General features: G+C 39.4%; 1 protein-coding gene across 1 annotated transcript; it reads right to left on the bottom strand.

The window, feature by feature from the left end:
- Positions 1 to 550: 550 nt before the first annotated feature.
- HMGCR (3-hydroxy-3-methylglutaryl-CoA reductase) lies at positions 551 to 24,999 on the bottom strand. The gene is made up of 20 exons (XM_066234434.1): positions 24,880 to 24,999; positions 18,242 to 18,430; positions 17,683 to 17,794; positions 16,958 to 17,045; positions 15,538 to 15,622; positions 14,694 to 14,799; positions 11,290 to 11,396; positions 11,055 to 11,171; positions 10,460 to 10,620; positions 10,097 to 10,344; positions 9,808 to 9,983; positions 8,350 to 8,544; positions 7,826 to 7,984; positions 7,524 to 7,681; positions 6,089 to 6,194; positions 3,847 to 4,017; positions 3,383 to 3,523; positions 3,141 to 3,299; positions 2,585 to 2,739; positions 551 to 2,443 (listed from the first exon to the last, which is right to left on the bottom strand). The coding sequence occupies exons 2-20, from the start codon at positions 18,404 to 18,406 to the stop codon at positions 2,389 to 2,391; spliced, it is 2,664 nt and encodes an 887-aa protein (XP_066090531.1). The 5' UTR covers positions 18,407 to 18,430; positions 24,880 to 24,999; the 3' UTR covers positions 551 to 2,388.
- Positions 25,000 to 26,013: the final 1,014 nt, after the last annotated feature.

Genomic DNA, 26,013 nt, shown 5'->3' on the forward strand with positions numbered 1-26,013 from the left:
ATGGGGCACTAAGCAAAGGGGCGTCCTTGCCGCCTGCCCTGGGTAATTCAGTTTGAATTAGCAAACACCTTTGCACAAATCATTTTAATTACAATTTATAATATCTAGAACAGCGGTTATTTCGTATGACCGCCGGGCTTTCTAGTTGTAAATAAATGGGAACTGGCTTTTGAAGAGGCCAACACCGTACTGTCCAATCCAGCTGATGAAGTTTAAAGCACACCTGTGGGGGCCACTTGGTTTTGGATGCCCACTCTCGATTGATGCCTTTTCCTTGCAAGTAACCCTCAGAGCCCCGATATCCAAAAGTAGTTCAGCTGAGATGATAAATCTCAACTAATCAAACTCTCTAAGTATAAGAAAGAGAATTTTAGTGTACATGAAACACTAGCCTATTAATTCTGCCAACTTGGAGACCAATGGAGAATAAGTGGTCATGCAACAGCCAGTGTGAACTGTAGGTTGCCACTCTGGGCAGACCACACGCTTCTAGGGCTCCGGCTGAGGGATAATCCAAACAGAAAAAGGTTACTGCTTACACTTATCAGTATTAACTTCCTTATCATAATTTACTGGAACTGGAAAAAAAGTGTAACAAAATGTATACAATTTAGTAATTGTACAAAACAATTTAGCAAGACGATATTGGTTATAGTCATCAAAACGAAGACTCAACTTTTCACTGCCACTTCTATGACAAGTTCAGGTAAGTCAGTCACTGGCTGAAAGTCACAACAGAAGCAATTGAAAGGTATTGACAACTTCCACAATACTGTAGATGCAACCATTGAGAGGCTCTGCTCTCCGTGACTGTGGCACTGCTGGAATCTTTCTGAGTCCATCTTCCACATGAGTCATCAGCTCTCCAAGACCAACACTTGAAGCAGCAGATGTAATACAAAATAAGAACTTCTTTATTACTTATACAAAACTTGTACATTTAAGAAAAATTAAAATCCAACAAGTTTGCTGACCCCTGAGAAAGCTAAAAGCTTTTATGGGTCCATCAAAGAGCCCTGTGTGAATGTTTCAATCACCAACCTCCTAGCCACAGGAACAAGGCACACTCCTTCCCGGCCATTCACATGGCACCTCCACTGGCTCTGGAACCAGACTTACACTTCCATTAGGCTCCACAAGCAAGCCAGGGTTTTCTGGGGAACATTAAAGAATACTATTGTCTCTGGCCTAAACTTAGAGCATTTTAGCAGTACACAAGTTGATTTTTATTTCTTGAACACTTTCAATAAACTCCTAGTATAAGAAGCTCTATTACAACATATACAAATTTGATTCCATTCTTTACGAAAAACTGTCTAGATTTTTCAGCTAAATAAATTTGTGTCTTTTAAGAAATTGTTTTTCAACCACCAGTTCACCAGAAATTTCATGCTGGTCCACAAGAGTCAACCAGCCTGATGTTGTGTGAAGATTAGTCTTCACAACTGTTGAAAAAACCCTTGATTAGAGAAATGTTATTTTTCTTTAAACCGATTTTCTACCCTCTGAATTCTGAGGGGTCACAGACTTGCATGTTCTTGATAAAGAGTCACCTTTGCCTAAGCACTATTTCAAGCTCCAGTATACGAAAGAGCACAGAGAAACTGTTTCTTAAAGCCTCATGTCAAAAGACACGTTACAGTCAATCTAAACAAGCATATTTCAACAAGAGGCCTCTCTGAACAAATAGCCTGCAGAGATAAATGCAGTGATTTGTTTTCTTGATAGAGAACTATTTAGACTGCCTAGCACATTATTCTGTGGTTGGGGAATAAGAGTAATTCTTCCCTTGAAGAAAGCAGGTCCTCTTGTGAAGAATCAAGTTGGTTACCCCAAAAGAAATCAAAATAGACCAGCACCAAATGAAGTAATAGTTTACAAAAAATAAACTTAGCTCTTATTTCTTAAATTCTACAACCCAGACTTAATAAATTAACTATGAAATCAAGAGTTTTATCAGCTACAGTATAATTTAAAAATCCATTTTCAATCGAGGAAGGTGGCAGGTGTGTGGAGAGGACCAATCTCAAACTGATCACCATGAACTCCATGAATTTCATCAAAAGAAAACACTTTTTCCCAGCGTGATTCTCTTTCAGAAGTGAGCTGTCGATTACCATCTGTGACCTTTTATAACATACTATCCATGTTGAGTTCTTTGCAAAGAGCACAGAATGTAAATCACTAGACTGTCTTCAGAGCTGAGGAATCTGTAGGAAAAGAAGGGCCTCAGTCAGACCTTTCTGAAAGAGGCAAACAAGCAGTCATCTCATCGATCACATCTGTTCATCTTCAACAAGACACTGCATTGAGCTTTTTAATTCACAGATTTTAGGTTAGTCCTTTAGAACCCAACACCCATGTTTAAGTTCAGAACTGTTAGGCTATTCAAGCGGTCTTCTTGGTGCAAGTTCCTGGGAGGTCTTGTAAATTCACTTTTGACCTACGGGGGGGAAAAAGACAGACATACAAAATATCAAGAATGTGAAATTTTGTTGGGGGACTATTGTATTTGAATACTAAGTATTTATACTGCGTAGTGTGAATACAGGGAAAACATGTTAAATAAATCTTTAAGTCCTACCTGTTGTGAATCATGTGACTTTTGACTAGATGTCCTGCTGCCAATGCTGCCATCAGTGACAATTCCCCAGCCATCACTGTCCCACACACAATTCTGGCAAGCTGCCGGGCATTTTCCCCTGGATTGTCTTTGCATGCACCTTGAACACCTAGCATCTGCAGCCAGACAGACATAACAGGATTCACCCTTAAAGTCATGGCAATAATTTCCTACTTAATCTACTAAAACAAGGGCAATTACCATGGCATCAAACTAGAACTAGACGCCACTAATTTTCCAAGATTTGACAGTCAGTACTATGTGGACACCATAATTAACACATATCCACAGCCTGGCTGGCAGAGGGCACGTATGTAAGAGTACATGAACATTCATTTGTTCTTTTAATTACTTCCTCAATTGACTAAGCTTATGCCCAGACATGCTTATTGGACTAGGCTAGTGGGAAACAAAAGAATGTGAAAAGACCAACTAAAATATAGAGATGAGTGATATGCAGTATCAGGTAGAAACACAGAGAATCTCAGAGAGAACTGGGCTTGAGGCCACTTCATACCTGCAAACAGGCTTGCTGAGGGAGCAGGTTGGTCCCACCACCCACAGTTCCTATTTCTATAGATGGCATGGTGCAACTAATATACAAATCTTCATTTGTGGGACCACTTGCTTCCATTAAAGTAATACAGTTTGAACTACCAACATTCTGTGCTGCATCCTAAAAAGAAAAAAAAAAAAGAAAAATATAAAACTTCTTTTACAACCACAAAAGAGAAGAGAAGTAGAGGCTGGAGCCCTCACCTGTCCACAGGCAATGTAGATGGCAGTGACAATGTTGGCTGCATGGGCATTATAACCTCCGATGCTCCCAGCCATGGCAGAGCCCACTAGATTCTTATTAATATTGACCTCAACCATAGCTTCAGTAGTAGTCTTTAACACCTAGAAAACAGAGTTGTACAAATTTTACATCTTCCCCCAGAAGATTCAAGGGTATGTTACCTAGATCTATCTTCCTGTACCTCCAGAAAATAAGGAGGTTTAGATGTGGCCCCATTTAAGGTCTGTCCTCAATAAGAAGAGTACCTGTTAAGCTGTTCCTGTGAATGCTACAAACAGATGGTTAAGATATGACAAAACACAAATCTTTAGTATAAAACATAACCATCTATTAAACAACTTTACTTAGAATGTCACATTCTTTTCTCCCATTTTTAAAATCCAATGAAAGACTAATACAATAAAATATTTATTCCATCACTCACTTCTCTGACAACCTTGGCTGGAATGACAGCTTCACAAACAACAGACTTTCCTCTCCCCTCGATCCAATTTATAGCAGCAGGTTTCTTGTCGGTACAGTAGTTCCCACTGACGGCCAGGATCTGCATGTCAGGGAAGTACTCATGGAGTTTCAGAAGTGCTTTCTCTGTACCCTAGTGACAACAGCAACAAAAAGTTATGTTAAAATGCAGTTATTTATAGATCAGAGGCTTTATTTGTACCTAATACAAGTACTTCTAAGTGCAGTAACAGTAATCTTAATTTCTAATACAATAACTATACTTGAAAGAAACTGAGCACAAAAATAACTTCTCAGGTATGGATTCCTAATGGTTCTTTCTAGGTATGAAAACAAACTTCTTTGTTTGATTGATGACTAGAATATAGATGAGAATATTAAAAAAATGAGAATAAAATACTCATTCATGTCACTGGGGAAGGAATTACCCAATCTTATAATCAATGTTTAATAAATTCCTCCTTCTGGCTATTCAATTGTTATCTCAAAGCCCAATTTCCCAAGCCTGGAAGAAGAGGGCAGATATTAAAGTAAATCTTATTAATACAAAATTGATGGGAATAATGCCTGACCAGGTACAGTGGACAGAGCATCAGCCTGGGATGCTGAGGACGCAGGTTCAGAACCTCGAGGTCGCCGGCTTGAGCACAAGGTCACTGGCTTGAGCAAGGGGTCAAGCTCAGCTGGAGCCCCCAGGTCAAGGCTAATATGAGAAGCAATCAATGAACAACTAAGGTGCTGCAACTATGAGCTGCTTCTCATCTGTCTCTGCTCCTGTCTGTCCCTATCTGTCCCTCCCTCCCTCTAAAAAACAAGGGGGATAGGATTTACATTACATAAAATATAAACAAGACTTTTTATCATTTCCAATTAAGTGAAATTAATTCAGTTAACTCACACCTCAATAACCCAAAACATACTTTTTTAAAAAATTGTGGTAAAATACACATAACAGAATCATCTTACAGTTTAGTTGTTTTAAGTAACTTCCCATTTCCCTTTCTCCTCAGTCCCTGGAAACCACCATTCCACTTCTATCCCTACAAATTTTACTAATCTAAATACTTCTTAAGTGGGAATCATAATGTATTTTTTTTGTAACCAGAGTATTTCACTTAGCAAAAGAACCTCAAGGTTCATCCACCTTTAGCATCTGTCAGAATTTCCTTTCTTTTTGGGATTGCATAATATTCCATTGTTAGATACACACTACATTCTGTTTATCTGTTCATCCATCAGCGGACACTTGGGCTGCTTCAACCTTCTGGCTGTTGTGAATGATGCTGCTATAAACAAGGGTGCTACAAATATCTTTGAGATTTTCCTTTCAATTGTTTTGAGTATATACCCAGAAGAGGAATTGTTGGGTTCCACAATATTTTTAATTTTTAAAGGAACTACGGTACTGTTTACTGGTAATTTTTAAATCTCATGGATTTAGTCACTATCCTCTCTCTTTCCAAATAGTCCTTACATCAGGTAAACCTCGAAATAAAATTCGCTAGCCCAACTGATTTTAACATTTTACATTTGTGTCTGTATATAACAAATAGCAGTACAATAAAATGTAAACCGTACACAATTTTCTTACAGAGATAATTAAAATAAATAGACTATATACATAAGCGTGGCCTCTTAAATGCAAGTCCTAAAGTGTCTAGAAGAGGTCAACCTTCAAGGTTCATGGGATAAGGTTTTGAAGTGCTAATCCCAAGTCTGTTCCCATCCCTTCTCAATAGACCCAGAAAGTGTATAATAAGTCTAAATTAAATACAGCAAATACAAACAACACCAATCAACAAATGCCTGATTTATACAATGAGTTACATAACTCAATATTTACATTTCAATAAGTTTTTCAATCAACTCTTTTTTATCCCTTTAATTTTTAAATATTTATTTTATTGATTTGACATAGAGAGAAGGGAGAAAGAGACGGAACAGTAACATTGATCTGTTCCTGTATATGCCCTGACCAGAGATCGAACCAGCAACCTGTGCTTCCAGATGATGCTCTAACCCACGGAGTTATCCAGCCAGGGCAATCAACTAGCTCTCTAAAGTAGATGTACACGGTACAATATTAAAAATACAGGAGGGCATAAAGTAGACAGCGAGTCTGCTCCCACTTCTGACTCCCTGATACTGAGTTCCCCTTCGCTGGAACACTTTTGCAAGTTCTGTTACAGTCTACCCATGCTCACCTTCGAAATCATGTTCATCCCCATGGCATCACCTGACCTGGACTGGAAACGAATATAAAGGTTGCGCCCAGCCATGCTCATATGAATTTTCTGTAGACGTGCAAACCTGTCAACAAAAGAAGCAAAGAGTTTTTTAAGAAGATGGACATTACCTAAAAATCTAGTTTAGTCAAGCACATAAGTTTGAAGTACATTGGGGCTTATCATTTGTATTGTTTATGCTTCTTTATAAATTTAATTTTCCAAATTCAAAGTAAATCTACTATACAAATATTAAGTTCTACCCTGCTTCCAAAATCTTTTTCTCAGGCAATTCTGCCCTAATGCAATTCTAAGTCAAAACTCTTTGAGGGCAGGCCCTGGCCGGTTGGCTCAGCAGTGGAGCGTCGGCCTGGTGTGCGGGGGACCCGGGTTCGATTCCCGGCCAGGGCACATGGGAGAAGCGACCATTTGCTTCTCCACTCCCCCCTCCTTCCTCTCTGTCTCTCTCTTCCCCTCCCGCAGCAGAGGCTCCATTAGAGCAGGGATGGCCCGGGCGCTGGGGATGGCTCCTTGGCTGCTGCCCCGGGCGCTGGAGTGGCTCTGGTCGCCGCGGAGGGACGCCCCAGAGGGGCAGAGCATTGCCCCTGGTGGGCAAAGCGTCGCCTCTGGTGGCGTGCCGGGTGGATCCCAGTCGGGCGCATGCGGGAGTCTGTCTGTCTGGCTGTCTCTCCCTGTTTCCAGCTTCGGAGGAATGCAGAAAAAAAACAACAAAAAACAAAAAACTCTTTGAGGGCAAAGTAATAGTCTAATCAAAGTGAGCCATGTAAAACCAACACACAAACTTACTAACTCAGTTCACACTATAGTTTTCTAACTTACATCTATGGAGGTATTCATTTGGATTAATATTCTGCTCCCCGACCCCAAACCAAATATTAATATTACTAATTTTGAATGAATGGATTTAAATTTGATACTTTATGTCATTTTAAACTGGCAGTATGTTAACAGTTGTATTTCTTTCTTTCTTTTTTTTTTTTTAACAGACAGAGAGAAAGAGTCAGAGAGAGGGATAGACAGGGACAGACAGACAGGAATGGAGAGATGAGAAGCATCAATCATTCGTTTTTCGTTGCGCATTGTGACACCTTAGTTGTTCATTGATTGCTTTCTCATATGTGCCTTGACCGTGGGCCTTCAGCAGACCGAGTAACCCCTTGCTTGAGCCAGCGACCTTGGGTCCAAGCTGGTGAGCTTTTTATTCAAACCAGATGAGCCCGTGCTCAAGCTGGCGACCTTGGGGTCTCGAACCTGGGTCCTTCTGCATCCCAGTCCGACGCTCTATCCACTGCTTCACCGCCTGGTCAGGCAACAGTTGTATTTCTTAATCAAAGAAGTTGGCACTGATTCTGAAATAAACACAAATGCACTAACAACACCCCCCCACACACACCTGCTGGTGCTGTCGAATGCTTCCTTTACCAATGCGAACCCTTCAGGTGATTCAAGCCAGGCCTTCACTTCTGCAGAGTCAGAAGCACGGGGAAGACGCACCACTGGGCCACGTGTCATCCCATCTGCAAGGATTCGGCTGCTGGCACCCCCACCAAGCTATGCAGAATATGTTATAGAAGCACATGTTAATCCTGAACTCTTCTGCTTATCCCAAAAGGTGTCCCTATTGTCCCCAAACTCTTCCCACTGCCTGGCCTGGAGTGCATCCTAAAAGAGGCAAATATATAAATGCCAACTTACACCTATTGCTCTGCAGCCTCTGTTCGTGCTGGCCACAAGACAACCCTCTGTTGTTGCCATTGGAACCTGGAATTCTTTTCCATCCAAGCGCAGAGGCCCTGCCACTCCCACAGGGATGGGCATATAGCCAATAACATTCTCACAGCAAGCTCCTAACACCTAAAAGGGAAAATTAGGCACCAAGTGAGTATCTGTATTGCAAATACATGGTTCTTGTCGTGAATAACTTTCTTCAACTTAACCCTTTAGGGTATTTTTAACAAAATTTTAATTTACTCTTTAAAAAGTATTTAAGATATTAAAATATTTGATAAACAGCAGGAAGAGTATTTTGAATTTTTATAACCTGTATAGACAGAATATAAAATTATAGTAAAATGACTTAAAAAGGAAAACTATTTTATAAAACTACATATAAAACACCAGTCAAGGAAAAAAACCTAAAAAGCTAAAGACTAAAAGACTAAAGCTGTAAGAATAAAAGGTTACAAAGTAAACCTTATCAAATAAAAAAAATAACATACCAAGGAGTAATTATAGTCCCTGAAAGGTAAATATTGGAGTGAAGAAGGCTCTGGAAGTTTTCTAGAAAGTAACTGTCGGCGAATAGATACACCTCGTTCATGGTTCTCCATCACAGTTTCCAATTTGTAAGCTGGGATATGCTTGGCATTGACTAATTGGATGATCTCAGCATCACTAAGAAATTTTGCACCTTTCTAAAGAAATGAATAAAAATGGGAAAGGGTTGAGGGAGAGAGATGACAAAAGATGAAGCACTGTACTTCATATTATTAATATTAAACACATCATTTAATACAAATAATGCTCTCATTAGAGCTAAAACAAAGTAAGAGGAGAAACTAAAGGACTTAGGAATTCTAAAGATGAACTGAGAATAAAAATATTAAAATAAAAGTAAATTCTTCATAAAAAAATGTGACAATTAAACAGTTATTAGCCCAAAACACTAAATTTTGCAAGTAAGGTCCACAGGAAAAAAATCCAGTTAAAATTCTGACATCCACCCTTATTGGTTTTGCTGATCCTGTATACAGCTAGCCAGCTGAGATCTGGTACACATGTTAATAGAAATGAGGGAAAGGAAAGTGACAAACAAGCACAACTCTATTCTCACTCATATGTACATGAATGAAAAGTGAACCAAATTAAGCAGATATGGCTAGAACACAGTATCACACTAAACCATAAGTGGACTCTTCTGGTCATAGGCAGGAACTTACTCAAATCTCAAAGGAAAATAAGTTTCCTCATGAACATTAAGCTTATTTAGAAAAACAAACAAAAACTTTCTTTCATCTTTATGGTTCAGTTCTGTTAAACCGTTCCTAGTCCTCAACACACATATGAGAATACAGAAGGCGCTCATCTTTATGATAAACAGTAATAAAGTAGAAAGAGCATTGGACAGTAAATCTTAAGACTCTTGATCCCAGCTTTATCATTTCCTAGGTGTTATTACTTTGGTAAATACTGAAACCTCCAGAAGCCTAAGCTTTCTCATCTAAAATGTGGGGATAATTCCACCATTGTGTAATTATGGAAAATAAATAAGACCAATACCTGTAAACCATGTGACACAGTGCCTAGAACTTCGTAGGTACTCAGTAGCTATGACTTCTTTCCTTCCTTTACTAGGAAAGCTCCTTTTCTTTTTTTTTTTTTTTTTAAAGATTTTTTTTTTTCATTTTATTTATTCATTTTTAGAGGGGGGAGAGAGAGGGAAAGAGAGAGAGAGAGAGAGAAGAGAGAGAGAGAGAGAAGAGACAGAGAGAGAGAAGGGGGGGAGGAGCTGGAAGCATCAACTCCCATATGTGCCTTGACCAGGCAAGCCCAGGGTTTCGAACCAGCGACCTTAGCATTCCAGGTCTACACTTGATCCACTGCGACAGCACAGGTCAGGCGGAAAGCTCCTTTTCTTAAGAAAGATATTAAGCTTGAGTTTATTTTATTTTCCTCACCTCTGCATTCCCAAGTATTTGTAAACATTCTTCATTAGGCCGTGGCTTGTTGGGAAGTTCAAGTCCAGGTTCCTGTGTCTCTACTTCCGGTGCAGTATTGAATGAGGAATTACCAATCACAAATGTAGCTCTGCTTGAGGTGTCAGTTTCTGCCACTAAGGGTTTTATAACTTCAGCTGTTCACAAGATCAAAAGAAATCTCAGAAAACTGAACATAAGTTTTAAAACTGACTCAACTTCTTGACAAATCAACAATGTAAGAATGAAAATCAAGAGCATAAGAAATCACCTTTTCTTTCCCTGTTGATCCTTTCCTCCTCTTCCACGGCATGGAATTTCTGGTCATTTCTGACTACTGTAGGGTCTCGTCTACAACAATTGTCTGGGACTTTCTTTTGGGTCACTACAGGAGATGTGATAGGGTTTTTTAATGAAAGTGTAGATTCTGTCTCTGCTTGTTCAAAGAAGATGTATTTGACAGCCAGGAGGAGGGCTAAACTTAAGGTAATAACTTGTTCAATATCCATGCTGATCATTCTAAATAAAAGAAAACAAAATGTTATTACTTGAAAATATAAAAGGCACAACCTAAACTTTTAGTAGCATAGAGTCCATAATTAATATATAATAAGGTAGATCGCAAGTGACTTACTTAGAGAGATAAAACTGCCAGAGGGAAACACTTGGTTCAATTCTCTTGGACACATTTTCATCCAATCCTAAAGAAACCTTAGAATTTTCAGCTGTACTGTTTTGAGGAGAAGGATCAGCTATCCAGCGACTGTGAGCATGAACAAGAACCAAGCCTAGAGACTAAAAAATAAAATTTCTTTTAAATTATGTATTTTCTGCATATCTATAAAACCTAAACTTCTCATCGTTAGCAACTGTATAACCGGACACTAACTTCCTTGGCCTCCCCTCAGAATGAAAAGAAAGCCCCAAGCTTGCTATGTGACTAATTAAAGTACTGGCCTCACTGAATTACGGACACATTCCAAAGAACAGGTTTCCAGAGAGAGAAAAAGTAGAGGAACTTGAAAAAATCTATTTAGGGGAGAGACAGTAAAAGTAAAGAAAGACCAGGAGCTTCTCAGAAAGGAGAAAGAAGAAAAAAGGGAAGAGGAACATCAGTGAAAAAGCCAAAAATTATAGAAAGATGACAAAAGAAGGGAAGAAAAACCTGAAAAGTAGAATATGACGCTGAAACAGAAAATACTGTAGGGAGAAGAAAACGATGTAATTACCATAATCATCTTAACCCTCTGAGTCACAGGATTCGGTTTATTTTCTTCTTCTTCTAATACGCGGGCAAAATGGCTGAGCTGCCAAATTGGACGGCCCTCACGGCTTTCCCGAGAAAGCTACAAAGTAAGTCAGTATTACATTAGAAGGTAGTCTCCTGATTTTATTTAGGTGAACTGATATAATGAGAAATATTACTCTTCTATTAATATTGTAGGGAGAACTGCTCTTTCTTACCTCTAAAACCAAGGATACACAAGCTGGAAAGAAAGTCATGAACACAAAGTAGTTGGCAAGAACTGACATGCAGCCAAAGCAGCACATAATTTCAAGCTGACGCACACCTGGTAAGAGAAAAATTAAACATACAATTATTAAAGTATGCGTATTTTAAAAATTTTATTATTGATTCATTTTAGAGAGAGAGGAAGGGAGAGAGAAACACTGATTTGTTGTTCCACTTATTTATGTATTAATTGGTTGATTCTTGTATGTACCCTGATGAAGGATTGAACTCACAACCTTGGTGTATGGGTACAAGGCTCCAAACAAATGAGCTACAGAGCCAGTGCCTAAAGTATGCGTATTTTTGATGCTGCATACCTCACAGGGACTCTGCATAGGTAGACAAACACATGAAAATTTAGTATATTAATCTCTTTGACATCTACCAGAAAAAGAATTAGGAACTCAAGAGGTGATGCCAAGCCTGAGAGCACAGAAGACTGTCTTCTTCCACATCCCTAAAATCACAAGGCCAGGTATTATGGTAGCGTTCAATATACATTTGTGATAATCCCCTCTATAAAATACTCTGTTTTGAGATAAGGCTATCTAATGGAGCAAGCTCTCCACATTTTATACTATTGATCCACTTCCACTTGTTGCCACAAAAACAATTTACCTTTTTATAAAAGTAAAACATACTGCCAGTTATGTCATTCCTGATAGTTATCATAACAAATATTTTATGTGTACTACTGAACTCTAATTTCAATATAATCTCTACAGTATCTAATGTTCTTAAAATTTCTGTTAATTGCTCTTTGTAAAATGACATAATGCAAAAAGGCACCTCAAGATTCAAAATTAGCAACTGTTCCACTACTAAATGTTTAAGGTATCATATAGTAATCTTTTCAGATAGAGTTAACAGAATTATAGAGCTAGAAAAGACCTTAAATTACCAAATCCTACTCCTTCACTTTCCAAATAAACTTGAATATAAAACATTCCTGATGTCACTCATATTAAAAATAATTTTCGGCCCTGGCCGGTTGGCTCAGCGGTAGAGCGTCGGCCTAGCGTGCGGAGGACCCGGGTTTGATTCCCGGCCAGGGCACACAGGAGAAGCGCCCATTTGCTTCTCCACCCCTCCGCCGCGCTTTCCTCTCTGTCTCTCTCTTCCCCTCCCGCAGCCAAGGCTCCATTGGAGCAGAGATGGCCCGGGTGCTGGGGATGGCTCTGTGGCCTCTGCCTCAGGCGCTAGAGTGGCTCTGGTCGCAATATGGCGACGCCCAGGATGGGCAGAGCATCGCCCCCTGGTGGGCAGAGCGTCGCCCCTGGTGGGCGTGCCGGGTGGATCCCGGTCGGGCGCATGCGGGAGTCTGTCTGACTGTCTCTCCCCGTTTCCAGCTTCAGAAAAATGAAAAAATGAAAAAAAAAAAAAATAATAATAATAATTTTCTTGTGTGTATGACAGAGACAGAGGGAGAGATAGAGAGAGGGACAGACAGGGACAGACAGAAAGGGAGAGAGATGAAAAGCATAAATTATTTGGTGTGGCTTCTTAGTCTCCTTAGTTATTCATTGATTGCTTTCTCATATGTGCCTTGACGAGGGGGTGGGGTGACTACAGCAGAGCGAGTGACCCCTTGCTCAGGCCAGCAACCTTTGGGCTCAAGCCAGCGAACATGAGGTCATGTCTATGATCCCACACTCAAGCCAGCTACCCCGCGCTCAAGCTGGATAAGCCCGAGCTCAAGCCGGCAACCTTGGGGTTTTGAACCTGGGTCCTCCGTGACCTGGTCCAACACTCTATCCACTATGCCACCATCTGGTCAGGCAAGAAAAAAATAAATAAAATAAATGTTTTAAAATATAAATAAAAGTGATTCCCTTTTCCTATAAAAACTGCCAACTATAATAATACAAAAAACCACCTCAGTTTTATTTTATTTTCTGATTTGTAATAACACATTAGAGTAATAGAACAAGAGTATATACTGTATTTTTTAAAAATTCTATAGCAATTACTCTCAAATATGGAAATTCAAGAAAATACAAAATCACAATAACAAAAGCATTATGAACAACCTACATTTTAACTGCATTTTAAATTGCAGTCAAGTATCTTTTGAAACTTAAGACCATGGAAACTATACTTAACCAATGTTCTTTACAACTTGGAGACCCACTATTTCCCTGTGTACAATAATAATTTGTTGCACCCATGTTCTCCAGGCATTCTTTCTTACTCTGTGACCAGGTAGTATTTTTAAGCCACTTTGCTACTATAAAAAGAACACTCACTAATCTATATACTTTGAGAAAATTAAGACTTTTTTGTCTTTTATACTGCCTTTCCAAAGGGTTACTTCCTACTTAACGTGTTAAATCTGTCCTTTTTTTTATTTTTTGACCCTAAACGATATTCCTAATTACTATACATTTCTGTATAACTGTAAAGGTCTCCTGACTGGCTTCTCCCATTACAAATCTAATTACTTCATTTGTCCACTTCTCTGACCCATCATGACAAACCTCATCACCCTCCTTTCTACATCAGTTTCCACTACTTCCTATGTCAGCTGCATGGCCTTGGTTTCATGGCCTACTACTAGTTTCTGGCTGATACTTTTTATTTTTTTATATACTCTTGCTTGAATAAAATCACATAGGTATGACAACTATTCTTAAACCAAAGATAATTTACTTCTGAAAGAATGAAGCCCTTACTGAGGGCACTAAGACACCAGGAAATATACAAAAACAGTTAACTATATATGGCCTTCAAGAGAAAGCCATTAAATCTAGTTCTAATGATTAGGAAAATTCTACAGCAGCATGATATATTCATTCTGGCGAATTTCCACCCCACACTGTAAATTTAGTCCTATATAGTAGAGTACTGTGTTTGCTATTTAACATCTAATTCTCTAATATCCACCTGAAGATATACTACATAGTATTTGATTAAATCTTCTCAATCATCCTATTAGGAGGATCTAACTTAGCTCTATCAAACTCCCGACTCTTGTACTATCTTCTACATGACAATTAAAAAACAAGGAATCAAATCACAATTCAGTATAGGCAACAGCAAGGTCTGGATGACCAGAAAAACCTCATAATACAATCTTACAAAACCAAACCAAAGAACAAGCAAAAACACCACAAAGTCATTAAAAAAGTGGTGTACTGAACAAGATGGAAAGAGTGAAATGAATACATAAACCAGTAACCTGCTACTTAAGTTTACATTAAAACAAACAGATATACCCATGTATTCATAAAATCAAATAATTTTAAGAGTAAGATCAGACTTTTAAAAGTTAGGATTTAAGAATAATAACCAATTCAATCCAATATGTTCTTTTTTCTCTCTTTATTACAAATTTATTAAAAAATTGATTACAAACCTGACATGGTACCAACTCCAATCACAAGACATTCTACAAGGGCATCAAGGGTAAATGTGGGGCCTAAAATTGCCATTCCACGAGCAATATTTTCTCTTACTTCATCCTAAAATACAGACCAAACATATCAATGAAGGTAAGGTACAAAATAACTTTTTGAGGTGATAGATTAATCCTGCCAATGAAATCGTACATAATTAAATTTGACAACATTTAATGCTTTGGCTACCATCCACAGAAATTCTTAGCTATAAAATTTTTGAGACCATGTTAGTATTATGAAACCTAAATCATATCCTTGTAAAATCATATTTTGATCAAATGATCATAACTGTTTACCAAATAAATAATCAAGGCAGATGTACATGGTATTTTATACTCAGATACTCTGATGAAAGGTTGTAAAAATATTAGATTCTTTAAAGTGATTATTAAATACCAAGATAAAACTTTAGGTGTGAAATAGTGCTAGTGTTTTCAAAGAGTTTAGAAATAAATCTACCCTGAGACTCACTTCCATTAGATGTTATACTGTTTTACTACGTAGATATTCTTATTTATTCAAAAGTTCAAAATATAAACTTAATTTATGAAAGCTTCAAAAAGAAAAATGAAGAAGATTACAAATTCCAGAAGCTATGGAATTATAATTGAGTTGTTAGGTAAATGATACAGTTTCTAGGGCACTTAGGAAGACCAGTCTTGTAACTTGACAATTAAACTTACAATTGTAGGCAATTCCTAAATCTTGGACTATGAACAAACTATTAATGCTTCCTATTAATGTAAACAATCTATGGGTAAAAGGGAATACTATTAACATTTATGTCTTATAAATACTTACCTGTGAATTGGAACTGAGGGCAAACTTTGCTAGTGCACTTGCTCTGGAAAGGTCAATCAAAAGTAGGAAAAAGGGCAAAGCTTCACTGGAAAAAAACAAGTTGAGGTAGACTTAAACAGAGGAAAAATACAGCTTAAAAAAATTCTTTCTAAAACAACACTTTCCCCCACTTATATTGTATGATCCTCTAGTATCTGTATCTTTATGCAGATCAAAACATATATACCCTTTAGTCCTCTGAAATCCTCAAAGCTAAACATTTTAGTTGATCAAAACATTTGTAGAAAATGTAAATGTTTGGCCCTGGCCAGTTGGCTCAGTGGATCCAGTGTTGGCCCAACATGTGGATGTTCCAGGTTTGATCCCTAGTCAATACACACATGAAAAGCGATCATCTGCTTCTCTTCCCCTCTCTCTTCTCCTTCTCGCTCTACCCCTGTCGTAGCCAGTGGCTCAGCTGATTCGAGCATCAGCCCCAGTGAGGGGTTGCAGGTGCATGTGGGAATCTGTCTCTAACTCCCCTCCTCTCACTTAAAAAAAAAAAGTAAATATGTTTACAAAGAAACACCTCTTCATAATTTTATACCAAAATATTATCCTTAGTAAACAATGTCTCCTTAAATTAGCATGGGGAGAAAAAGTAGAAAATATGTAATTTCTTTTAAAAATTTTTTTCTTTCATTTATCATTACTTGTGGGAGGATAAACTAAACAACCTTACTGGAGAGTAAACTGGCAAAAATGGCACTCAAAAGTCCTAAAAACTTACACAGCCATTATCTCACTCCTAAGAATGTACTGTAAGAAAATAACTATGAATATGAACAAAAATAAAGAACCTAACAGTCCAATCCTGAGTGACCATATATTCATACAGAGGAATACTAGACAGCCAATACAAATAATTCAGTCTAACATTAAGGACATGCAAAGATGTTGATAAACTATTATTCGGCATAAAGAAGTTATAAAGCAGCATATATTATATAATCTCAAAAGTTTTAAGTATAAAAAAAAGTGGCAAAGGATATACACCAAAATATTAATGTTTTAAAAACAGCTAAATGATTTTATAAAAAATTTCCTATTTTCTTAATTTTAAAAAATTCATTTTAGAGAGATGGGGGAGAGAGAAGGGGAGAGAGAGAGAGGGAGAGAGAGAAAAGGGGGGAGGAGCAGGAAGCATCAACTCCCATATGTGCCTTGACCAGGCCAAGCCCAGGGTTTTGAACCGGTGATCTCAGCATTTCAGGTCGATGCTTTATTCACTGCACCACCACAGGTCAGGCGATATTTTCTAAAACTTCTGAAACTTCATATTATAACTTAGTAAGTTCTTACTATATTTTGAAAGAATACATAATATATAACCATATATAAAAATATTTTGAAAAAGTATATTTGTGCTTTAAATACTTACTTCAAGCCAGTCAATTCTTTATCTAAGAAATGAATGACAACTGTACTAAATACAAAACTTGAGAAAATTGTGAAGAGGCCAGCAATACCTAAAATGACAAAATTTAACAAACTGAAATATTTCATCTTTATTACACAGGAAACATATAGTCCTATCAATATTCTGAAATATTTTCTCCAGATTATGAAGGTTTCAAAGATCAGCATGTCTAACTCCCAATAAGAAAGTGAACAACTAGCCCTGGCCAAATGGCTCAGCGGTAGAGCGTCAGCCCGGCATCTGGAAGTCCCAGGTTTACTTCCCGGTCAGAGCACACAGGAAAAGCACCCATCTGCTTTTCCACCCTCCCCCTCTCCTTCCTCTCTATTTTTCTCTTCCTCTCCCGCAGCCAAGGCTCCACTGGAGCAAAGTTGGCCCAGGCCCTGAGGATGGCTCCATGGCCTCTGCCTCAGATGCTATAATGGCTCTGGTTGCAACAGAGCAACACCTCAGATGAGCAGAGCATCGCCACCTGGTGGGCATGCCGGGTGGATCCAATCTGGCACAAGCAGGAGTCTGTCTGCCTCCCTGCTTCTCACTTGGGGGTGGGGTGTAAATAACTGAATTTATGCAGCAAACTTCAAACAATACACACTTTACCATACACGATTTGAAAAAACAGGTGTATTTCCATAGAAAATAAAAAAGTCTGATGGCACACAAAGATAAATGTATAAAATAATTACCCAAAATATATTTTGACCCAAGCTGACGTAAATTCTGGAACTGGAAATAAATATACAGGATTGCTATGCATCGTGTTATTGTCAGAATTATAATGTCACTGCTCAAAACATCCTATCGGGAGAAAGAGAAAAAAAATCACCATAGCTATAGCTTTTAAAATAAACAATAAAAAATAAGAATTTTTATTTTGCATGCATCATAAGTTTACCTATCATAATAATATAAATGTAGGAACAAGTCAAATAAAAATATTAAATATGCAAATCAAAAATTAAACCCAATTTTAAACAATCCACTGTTTAAGTTTATCACTTTTACTATTAGTTATAAAAGCTATATTTCTAAAGTAGAGTCAATTACATTCATTTGTATGGAAAAAGGCAAAATAAGAGTGTTGCTGTGCATTTCCATGCTATGTAAGTAAATGAAAATTTGAGGTACATTTATTAATACTAAAATATTTTACCCCTAACATTTATGATTATATGGTCTCTAAAAGGAGATTCTTTTTAGAAAATGAAAATGTAATTTGTTTGACCCAATATTTATTTCACAAACCTCTTCAAACTTTGGACACTCATAATTCCAACCACAGATCTTATTGTTGCCGGTAAACATGTTCATGGACATCATACAGATGGTCAGTGTTACTGTCCCCACTATGACTTCCCAGGGATGGGAGGCCACAAAGAGGCCATGCATTCGGAAAAGTCTTGACAACATTGTTAGCTACAGAATCCTTACAACCTGGAAGGAATATCAAATATGAACAATTAGTATACAGTTGACTGTATTTTTTGGAAAAGAACGCTATAAACCCTGCTATTGTATGCACAGTATGTTGTGTATATGAATGACACTCTTGGATAATGCTCCTTGTAATTTTGGAAAATAATTATAAAATAAAAATAAGAGGACTCTGTTACTACTTCTTTACTTACAACACTTACATTCTCTATTATTTGTTAGCAACCAACTTAAAAGCAACTATTTCTTATAAATTATATGAATCGTACAATTTAAAATCCAACCAAATAAATATATCAGCCCTTGATATTATCTGAGCCACGGCAGAAAGCAATACAGCAGAAAATAAAAGTAAGAAACTATTCATATTAATTTTCTAATTTCCCCAATGTAAAATGCATAAACACCCTCTTAATTCTTCACATTCTTGTTATGCAGAATCTACTCCTTTAGTGTCCTGTAAATCAGTGGTCCCCAACCTTTTTTGGGCCACGGACCGGTTTAATGTCAAAATATTTTCACGGACTGGCCTTTAGGGTGTGATGGATAAATGTATCACGTGACCGAGACAAGCGTCAAGAGTGAGTCTTAGCCTGACCTGTGGTGGCGCAGTGGATAAAGCGTCGACCTGGAAATGCTGAGGTCGCCAGTTCGAAACCCTGGGCTTGCCTGCTCAAGGCACATATGGGAGTTGATGTTTCCTGCTCCTCCCCCTTCTCTCTCTCTCTGTTTCTTTCCCTCTCTCTCTCCCTCCCTCTCTCTCTCCTTTCTAAAATGAATAAATAAAATAAAAATAAAATAAAATAAAAATAAAAAGATTAAAAAAAAAAGAGTGAGTCTTAGACGGATGTAACAGAGGGAATCTGGCCATTAAAAAAAAAAAAAACATCGTTCAGACTTAAATATAAATAACATTAGTTATTTTCTTTCTCTGCGGACCGGTACCAAATGGCCCATGGACTGGTACTGGTCCACGGCCCAGGGGTTGGGGACCACTGCTGTAAATTACCTTAGTTTATAAAGTTCCTCAAGGGAAGAGTCCATTACACTTTAACATTCTATACAACATATGGCATAATGTCACTAGCCAAATGATGTTTAATAAACCTTCTTAATCTTGCTCTCACCAGAGAAAATTCTTTTCCCAAACTTTTACAGCTAATCAAAATGCTAGAACATTATTAGAAGATGATGGCTGACGTATCCATAGCATTCAAAAATTCTCAACAGAACATAAAGGTAATTTTGATCTAATGCAGACTATGACTAGATTCCCTCGTTTGCTGGCTTAATAATAATAATTTTGATACTCCTGGTTTTCAAAAAATCTAATATAGTCACTGATCTCTAATATAGGAACTTTCAAATCTTACTCTAAAATTAATACTTACAATAAAGCACATTAACTACCCATAAAAATTGATTATAATGAAGATTTAAAAAGTAAGCTAACTAATCGACACATCAGCACACTAGCAAGAATTCAAATGAATCTCACATTTATGGTAATAACTAAGAAAGTTATTCATTCATCAAAGACAAAAAATAAAAAGGCAACAAATTAGGGTAAAGAAAGCATTAATCTATCTAAAGGGGCTAAGTCTATCTAAAGAAACCAAAGCAATCATCTCCCACTGCATTTCTCTATGTTCTTTACATTCAACCATACATGGCTACTGGCTAGATATCTAGTTTTCAAAGTACAGGATAACTACAACTCTTTTAGGGAGGGAGGGCTATGTAATCATGGAAAACAAACAGGGAACTTCAAATATATTAAAAATGGTTAGTTCTTAAGGTGGTTGATGGGAGCATGGTTGTTATATGCATAATGCTTTACTTTATATTTTATAAGTTATGTATATGATAAAGTAACTCATAGTTTTAAAAATACCTATTAAAAAAAAGTACAAGTCACTGGATCAATTAGATTATAAAATCAATTCTGAGTCAGAGAAAACATTTTTTAAAATAAAATAAATAGCCTGACCAGGCAGTGGCACAGTGGATAGAGCATCAGACCAGGATGCTGAGGACCCAGGTTCAAAACCCTGAGGTCACTGGCCTGAGCATGGGCTCACCTGCTTGGCTGCAGGCTCACCAGCTTGAGCATGGGGTTGCTGACTTGAGTATGGGATCATAGACATGTCCCCATGATCACCAGCTTGAGCCCAAGATTGCTGGCTTGAGCAAGGGGTCACTGGCTTGGCTGGAGCACACCCCCTGCCACCACCCTGCCCTGTCAAGGCACATATGAGAAAGCAATCAATGAAAAACTAAGGTGCTGCAACAACAAGTTGATGCTTCTCATCTCTCTACCCCTTCTTGTCTGTCTGTCCCAACCCTTGCTAAAAAATACTCATGGAAATAAATGTAGTATGAGTAGGTATTCTTGAAACGTTCTGTTTCATGAAACTATACATACATGAATGTGTGTGCTGGCTTCCAACCTAACATGCACTTTGTACTGTGAGCCTCATTTTAACTAGCTGGCAGTCACTGAGATATACAGTGTGTCCGTAAAGTCATGGTGCACTTTTGACCGGTCACAGGAAAGCAACAAAAGACGATAGAAATGTGAAATCTGCATCAAATAAAAGGAAAACTCTCCCAGTTTCATACCTATTCAGTGCAGTTCGATGTGGGCTCACACACAGATTTTTTAGGGCCCCTTAGGTAGCTATGCCATATAGCTTCTACAGACTTGTCACTGACTGATGGCCTACCAGAATGGGGTTTCTCCACCAAACTGCCAGTTTCCTTCAACTGCTTATCCCACCGAGTAATGTTATTCCTATGTGGTGGCGCTTCGTTACAAATGCGCCGATATTCACGTTGCACTTTGGTCAGGGATTTGAATTTAGCGAGCCACAGAACACACTGAACTTTCCTCTGTACCGTCCACATCTCAACTGGCATGGCCGTGGGCTGCTCCGCTGTACACATGGTGTTACGTCATCATCTGCGCATGTGCACATGCTGCCACATCATCCTACAGAAACTGGGAGGGTTTTCCTTTTATTTGGTGCAGATTTCACATTTCTGTAGTCTTTTGTTGCTTTCCTGTGACCGGTCAAAAGTGCACCATGACTTTACAGACACACTGTAAATGTGCAATGCATCTCTGCCTGTGTTGCTTTTTCAGCCTTCCTCCCTGAGTCTTACTCACTGTACCCTCAGGGCACTTGCACTCATTTATAGCAGTTGCTAAATAAATATCTGCCTAGTTAAGAAGAAATTCTTAAACTACAATAGCATGCATTTTATTGGCACATTTGAAACAGACCTAAAGATGACTTTTTCTTTTAAGTCACCAAGATATTAATATAACCCCTTCCTTCTCAGCCCCCATGTAAAGGCTGAATGCAGAGGTTTAAGGGAATATATTAAAGGGAGATGAGGTGGGGAAGTGAGGCTACCTTTTATATACTATTCTGGAAAATAAACAATAACAGAAATACAAATACTATTAAATTAGAAGTAGGAAACATCAACTCCCATATGTGCCTTGACAAGGCAAGCCCAGGGTGTTGATCTGGGGACTTCAGTGTTCCAGGTCCACGCTTTATCCCCTACGCCACCACAGGTCAGGAGAGACTAGCTTTTTTATGATGGTCTTCTATCACATAACTTCTTATAAAAATCAAAACAAAACAAAACCTACCAACCAGTCTAAAGAATCAAGTGGCACCAATGTTCGAGAAAATGAGTGACTGAAAAACACATTTCAAAACTAAGTTAAAATGAAGCCCTGGTTGGATAGCTCGATTGGCTAGAGCATCATCCAAAAGCACAGACGCTGCTGGTTCAACAGAACAGATCAATGTTCCTGTCTCTGTCTCTCTCCTTCCTTTCTCTTTAAAATCAATAAAATAAACACTAAAAAAAATACACCTCAAAAGACCCAGGTCAAAATGATTTCTAATGCTTCCTCACTCCAAACCCCTCAATTTAGGTTAATACCTATCAAGTCAACATATCCTTCACTATTAATAAGTTAATTCAGTTGAATTAAGATCTGAGCTGAGAGGAGGAAGGCACCCCAATTCGATCACACATCAGTTTAACCTATATTAGGCACGTTATACTTTCCTTCAAAATGATTTCATGGTAGCATTGTCAATTCTGTGACATTTCTTTCCTGGGTGTAAAGTCATCTTTGCAACATTCAGGAAAAGAATTACACGTGATCCTGTGAGCCATACCCAAACAAGGAGAACCTGACCTATTTGGAAATACAAACTGAGTGGTAATGGAATGTACAAAGGTGTGTCAAAAGTAACAATAATTTTAAACTCATTTCTCATGAGCACCCTCCCTATTTCTGTGATTATGCAAAGCATTTAAATGCCATCGAATCTAATCTTCCACCTTCACCAGCAGTTGCATGTGGCACCAGTAGGCTATAGGATGACTCATGCAAATTTAATAGGCCATATTAATTCCATGCTGCAATAAAAATAAAATGTACTTTAAAAACCAAGTTAAATAGGCAATGTATGCCTTCCTTATTCAGACTGAAGTAGGATACAAACATCTCACAAGATTTTTCAAAAGAATGAATAATTTAATTTCAATGGAATCCTCAAACCCTAATCCAGTATGCTACAGAAACCACCTACCTCAGCTAATTGCAGAAAAGGATGCTTTGGCATCCTACTCTAATTCTTTCCTCCCACTTAGCACCCTTCCTGTGCTACACATTTCAGTTTTGATTATACACTAGCTTACACGGCTCTCAAATTAATCACTGTGTACATTTTGTTTCTTTTAAGGCAAGCCCTTTGTTTTATACTGAGCCATTTCTAATCCCAACAGGATCTAGCATTTTGTTGTTGAACCTAGTGCCCCAGGGAAAAAATTATTTCTTCACTGGATATCAGGAAACCTAGAGTCTACACCCAATTCTACTAGTATATACTACCTGTTTGTAAGTCACATCTCTTTATTCACTAGAGCTCCAAATTTTTGACAAAGTATTAAGTGGAATTATATGAAACTGCTATTTCTGTAGGTAAAAACAGTCAAATTTCAAATGACAGTAATTTCATATAGACATGATTATCCAGTCTATAACAGCGGTTCTCAACCTGTGGGTCTCGATCCCGGCGGGGGTCGCAACCCACAGGATGAGAACCGCTGGTCTATAAACTGATCATAAAAGAATAAAAAGAGCACACATACCGACTTTATCTTGAAATGCTCCTGCCACGCATGAGTTTTCATGTTAATGGTATAATCTTTGCACAATTTTTTAAAGCTTCATGTTACTAATTCTTATTTGTCCTCACTGACAAGTTTATCATAAACTCTGGAAAAACACTACAACAAAGCAGGTCTTTAAAATCCAATCTATTCATCGCCAATGTACACTCCCGGCCTTTGCTAGATCACCTCTAAATCAGGTCTTCCACTGCATGGAGTGAAAAATAAATTCACAAGCAAACAAAAAATACATTCTCTACACTGGGCGATGCTGATATTATACGCGATTATTTAGCATGGCCTGTAAACAAATGTTCCCTATAACTTTTCAACACCAAGTGTAAGAAGCCATGTCCTAAAGCCCTGAAATATTTGAGTACACCATTTAAGATGGAGTACACATCAACCCAACCTTCTAATGCAGAAATTGAATGTTCGACATTTGAACCTCCAAGGTAAGTTTTTCTTAAAAACAATTCCGAAAAACCTAAAGGTTGGGACTAAAATACATCAGCACCAAAGAGACGACGCCCCTCACGAAAAAAAGAGAAAGAAAATAATGAAGAATATTAGTCCTTGAGCAACTCCCTACATTGGGTCCGCATCCTTTCAACCTGTTTCTTTTGGCAATAAACGGACACGTCTATGCGCATCGTTTTTTTCATGGCCCTGGATTAGTCGCATTATGTGCGGAGATCTTCCACATCCCTTTACGGAAGGTGCTGACGAACAGCACTGCCCGGGCGTGGACGCCTGCACCGCATGGACCGTCTCGGGTGCTGTCCCCGAGCTGCGGGCCGGGCTGCTCCCTGCCCTGCCCGCTCTCCAGCATTGCTCAGCTCAACAGTCCCCCAAAGCCACCCTCCTGGCAGCCTTTCCTCCCCGGGGATCGCGACAGCGCAGCCAACGCGGCCTAAACCGAATAGAGCCGGCCAAGGTTGCTTCGTCCTGCCGCGCGCCGCTCTGGCCCAGCCGGGCTCCCGGGATCCCCTGGCACCAGTGTCAGCCTCCACTCGGTCGGGCGTCCCTCAAGGACGTCTAATGGAAGTCCTGGCGGGACAGGGCTGCCACCCCCGCAAAGCCAGCACAGCAGCTCCCGCCAGGTCCGCCGGAGATGCCGGCCGCCCCTCCCCGAGGCCTAGCAGAGTTCGAGTACCGCTAACAAGGTATGAGTCCCGCTCCAGCACGCTGCTGCCCCGCTCCCCGCCGCCCTCACTCCCCTCCGTGCCCACCACGTTCCTCACCTCCGGGTCTCACTGGAGGTCACCGAAGCCCGGCGCCGGCGCTCCGCAGTTTCCCGGTTCCCGAAGACGCGAAGCGGAAGGAACCTTCAGTTTACGCACGCCCGGAGCGAGCCGAGCCCGCGACCAATAAGAAGGGATCGTCCGATCGTCTAGCCAATCATGTGAGAGCTGCTCAGCCTGGCGGCGCTCCGTCACGAACGGTCGTCTTGACAACTGCCCACAGCTCTCCTCTGTGCTGAGGTCCGGAGCCGCGCCATCTCTCACCACGGCTCGGCCAACCAATAGCGAGTCGAGTTCCAGCACGCGGGCCTGCCTATTGGCCAAAGAGTTCCAGCACGCGGGCCTGCCTATTGGCCAAAGAGACCCCAAGCTGACCAGGAGAAGACGGTGCAGTACACCACAGCCCGGGACCCGACATGCATCATCTTGACGGGTAGAGTGCTGAGAAGTGCAGTGTGGAGATAAACGCAGGTCACGCTACGCATAGAAAGCTCAATTACTTAGAGGAGAAAGACGGAGGCAAGTGGAGGGGCCCTGAAAAGGGATATAAAAAAGGGAAGACAGCAGCGAGGTACAACCGAAACCTCAAGCTCACCAATATGCAAAACACACCACCCTCCTGTGAGCTACCCCTTTGTTGTAAGTGACTCCAGTCCGTGATTCGTGTCTCGTCTCTCTCCCGCCGCCCCCGCCAGTGCAAAGCACCAGTTACATTCTGTCCAGTCTCTGCAGCGTGCTTCCCTGTGTCTCCTGCCTGCTCTCTGCCGTCCCTTTGCTTCAGGCCTTTACTCTCTCTTACCTGAAACAGTGCAATAACCTCTCCTAACTGGTTTCTCCAGTCGTGGCGCTTCCACCTTCAGATCCTATTACACATTCCATAGGTCTACCTCCAAACCATTAAGAGTTGGCCATTGCCTACTAGGTTGAAGTACCTGGCACCACCAAGTTGGCTCTACCCCACATTTCTTGCCTATCTTTCACTATTTTCCTGTGTCAACCCTACATTTCAGCCAAAAGAGTCACAATACCTTTTGACCTCCGTGCGTATGATTCTTTGTTTAACATGGATATGCCTGTGCATTTAATTGTTGAAATCTTAACTATCCTTCAAGGAACATTTTCTATGCCACCTCC

Source organism: Saccopteryx bilineata, chromosome 6 (genome assembly GCF_036850765.1).
Source record: "Saccopteryx bilineata isolate mSacBil1 chromosome 6, mSacBil1_pri_phased_curated, whole genome shotgun sequence".
NCBI classification, from domain to species: domain Eukaryota; kingdom Metazoa; phylum Chordata; class Mammalia; order Chiroptera; family Emballonuridae; genus Saccopteryx; species Saccopteryx bilineata.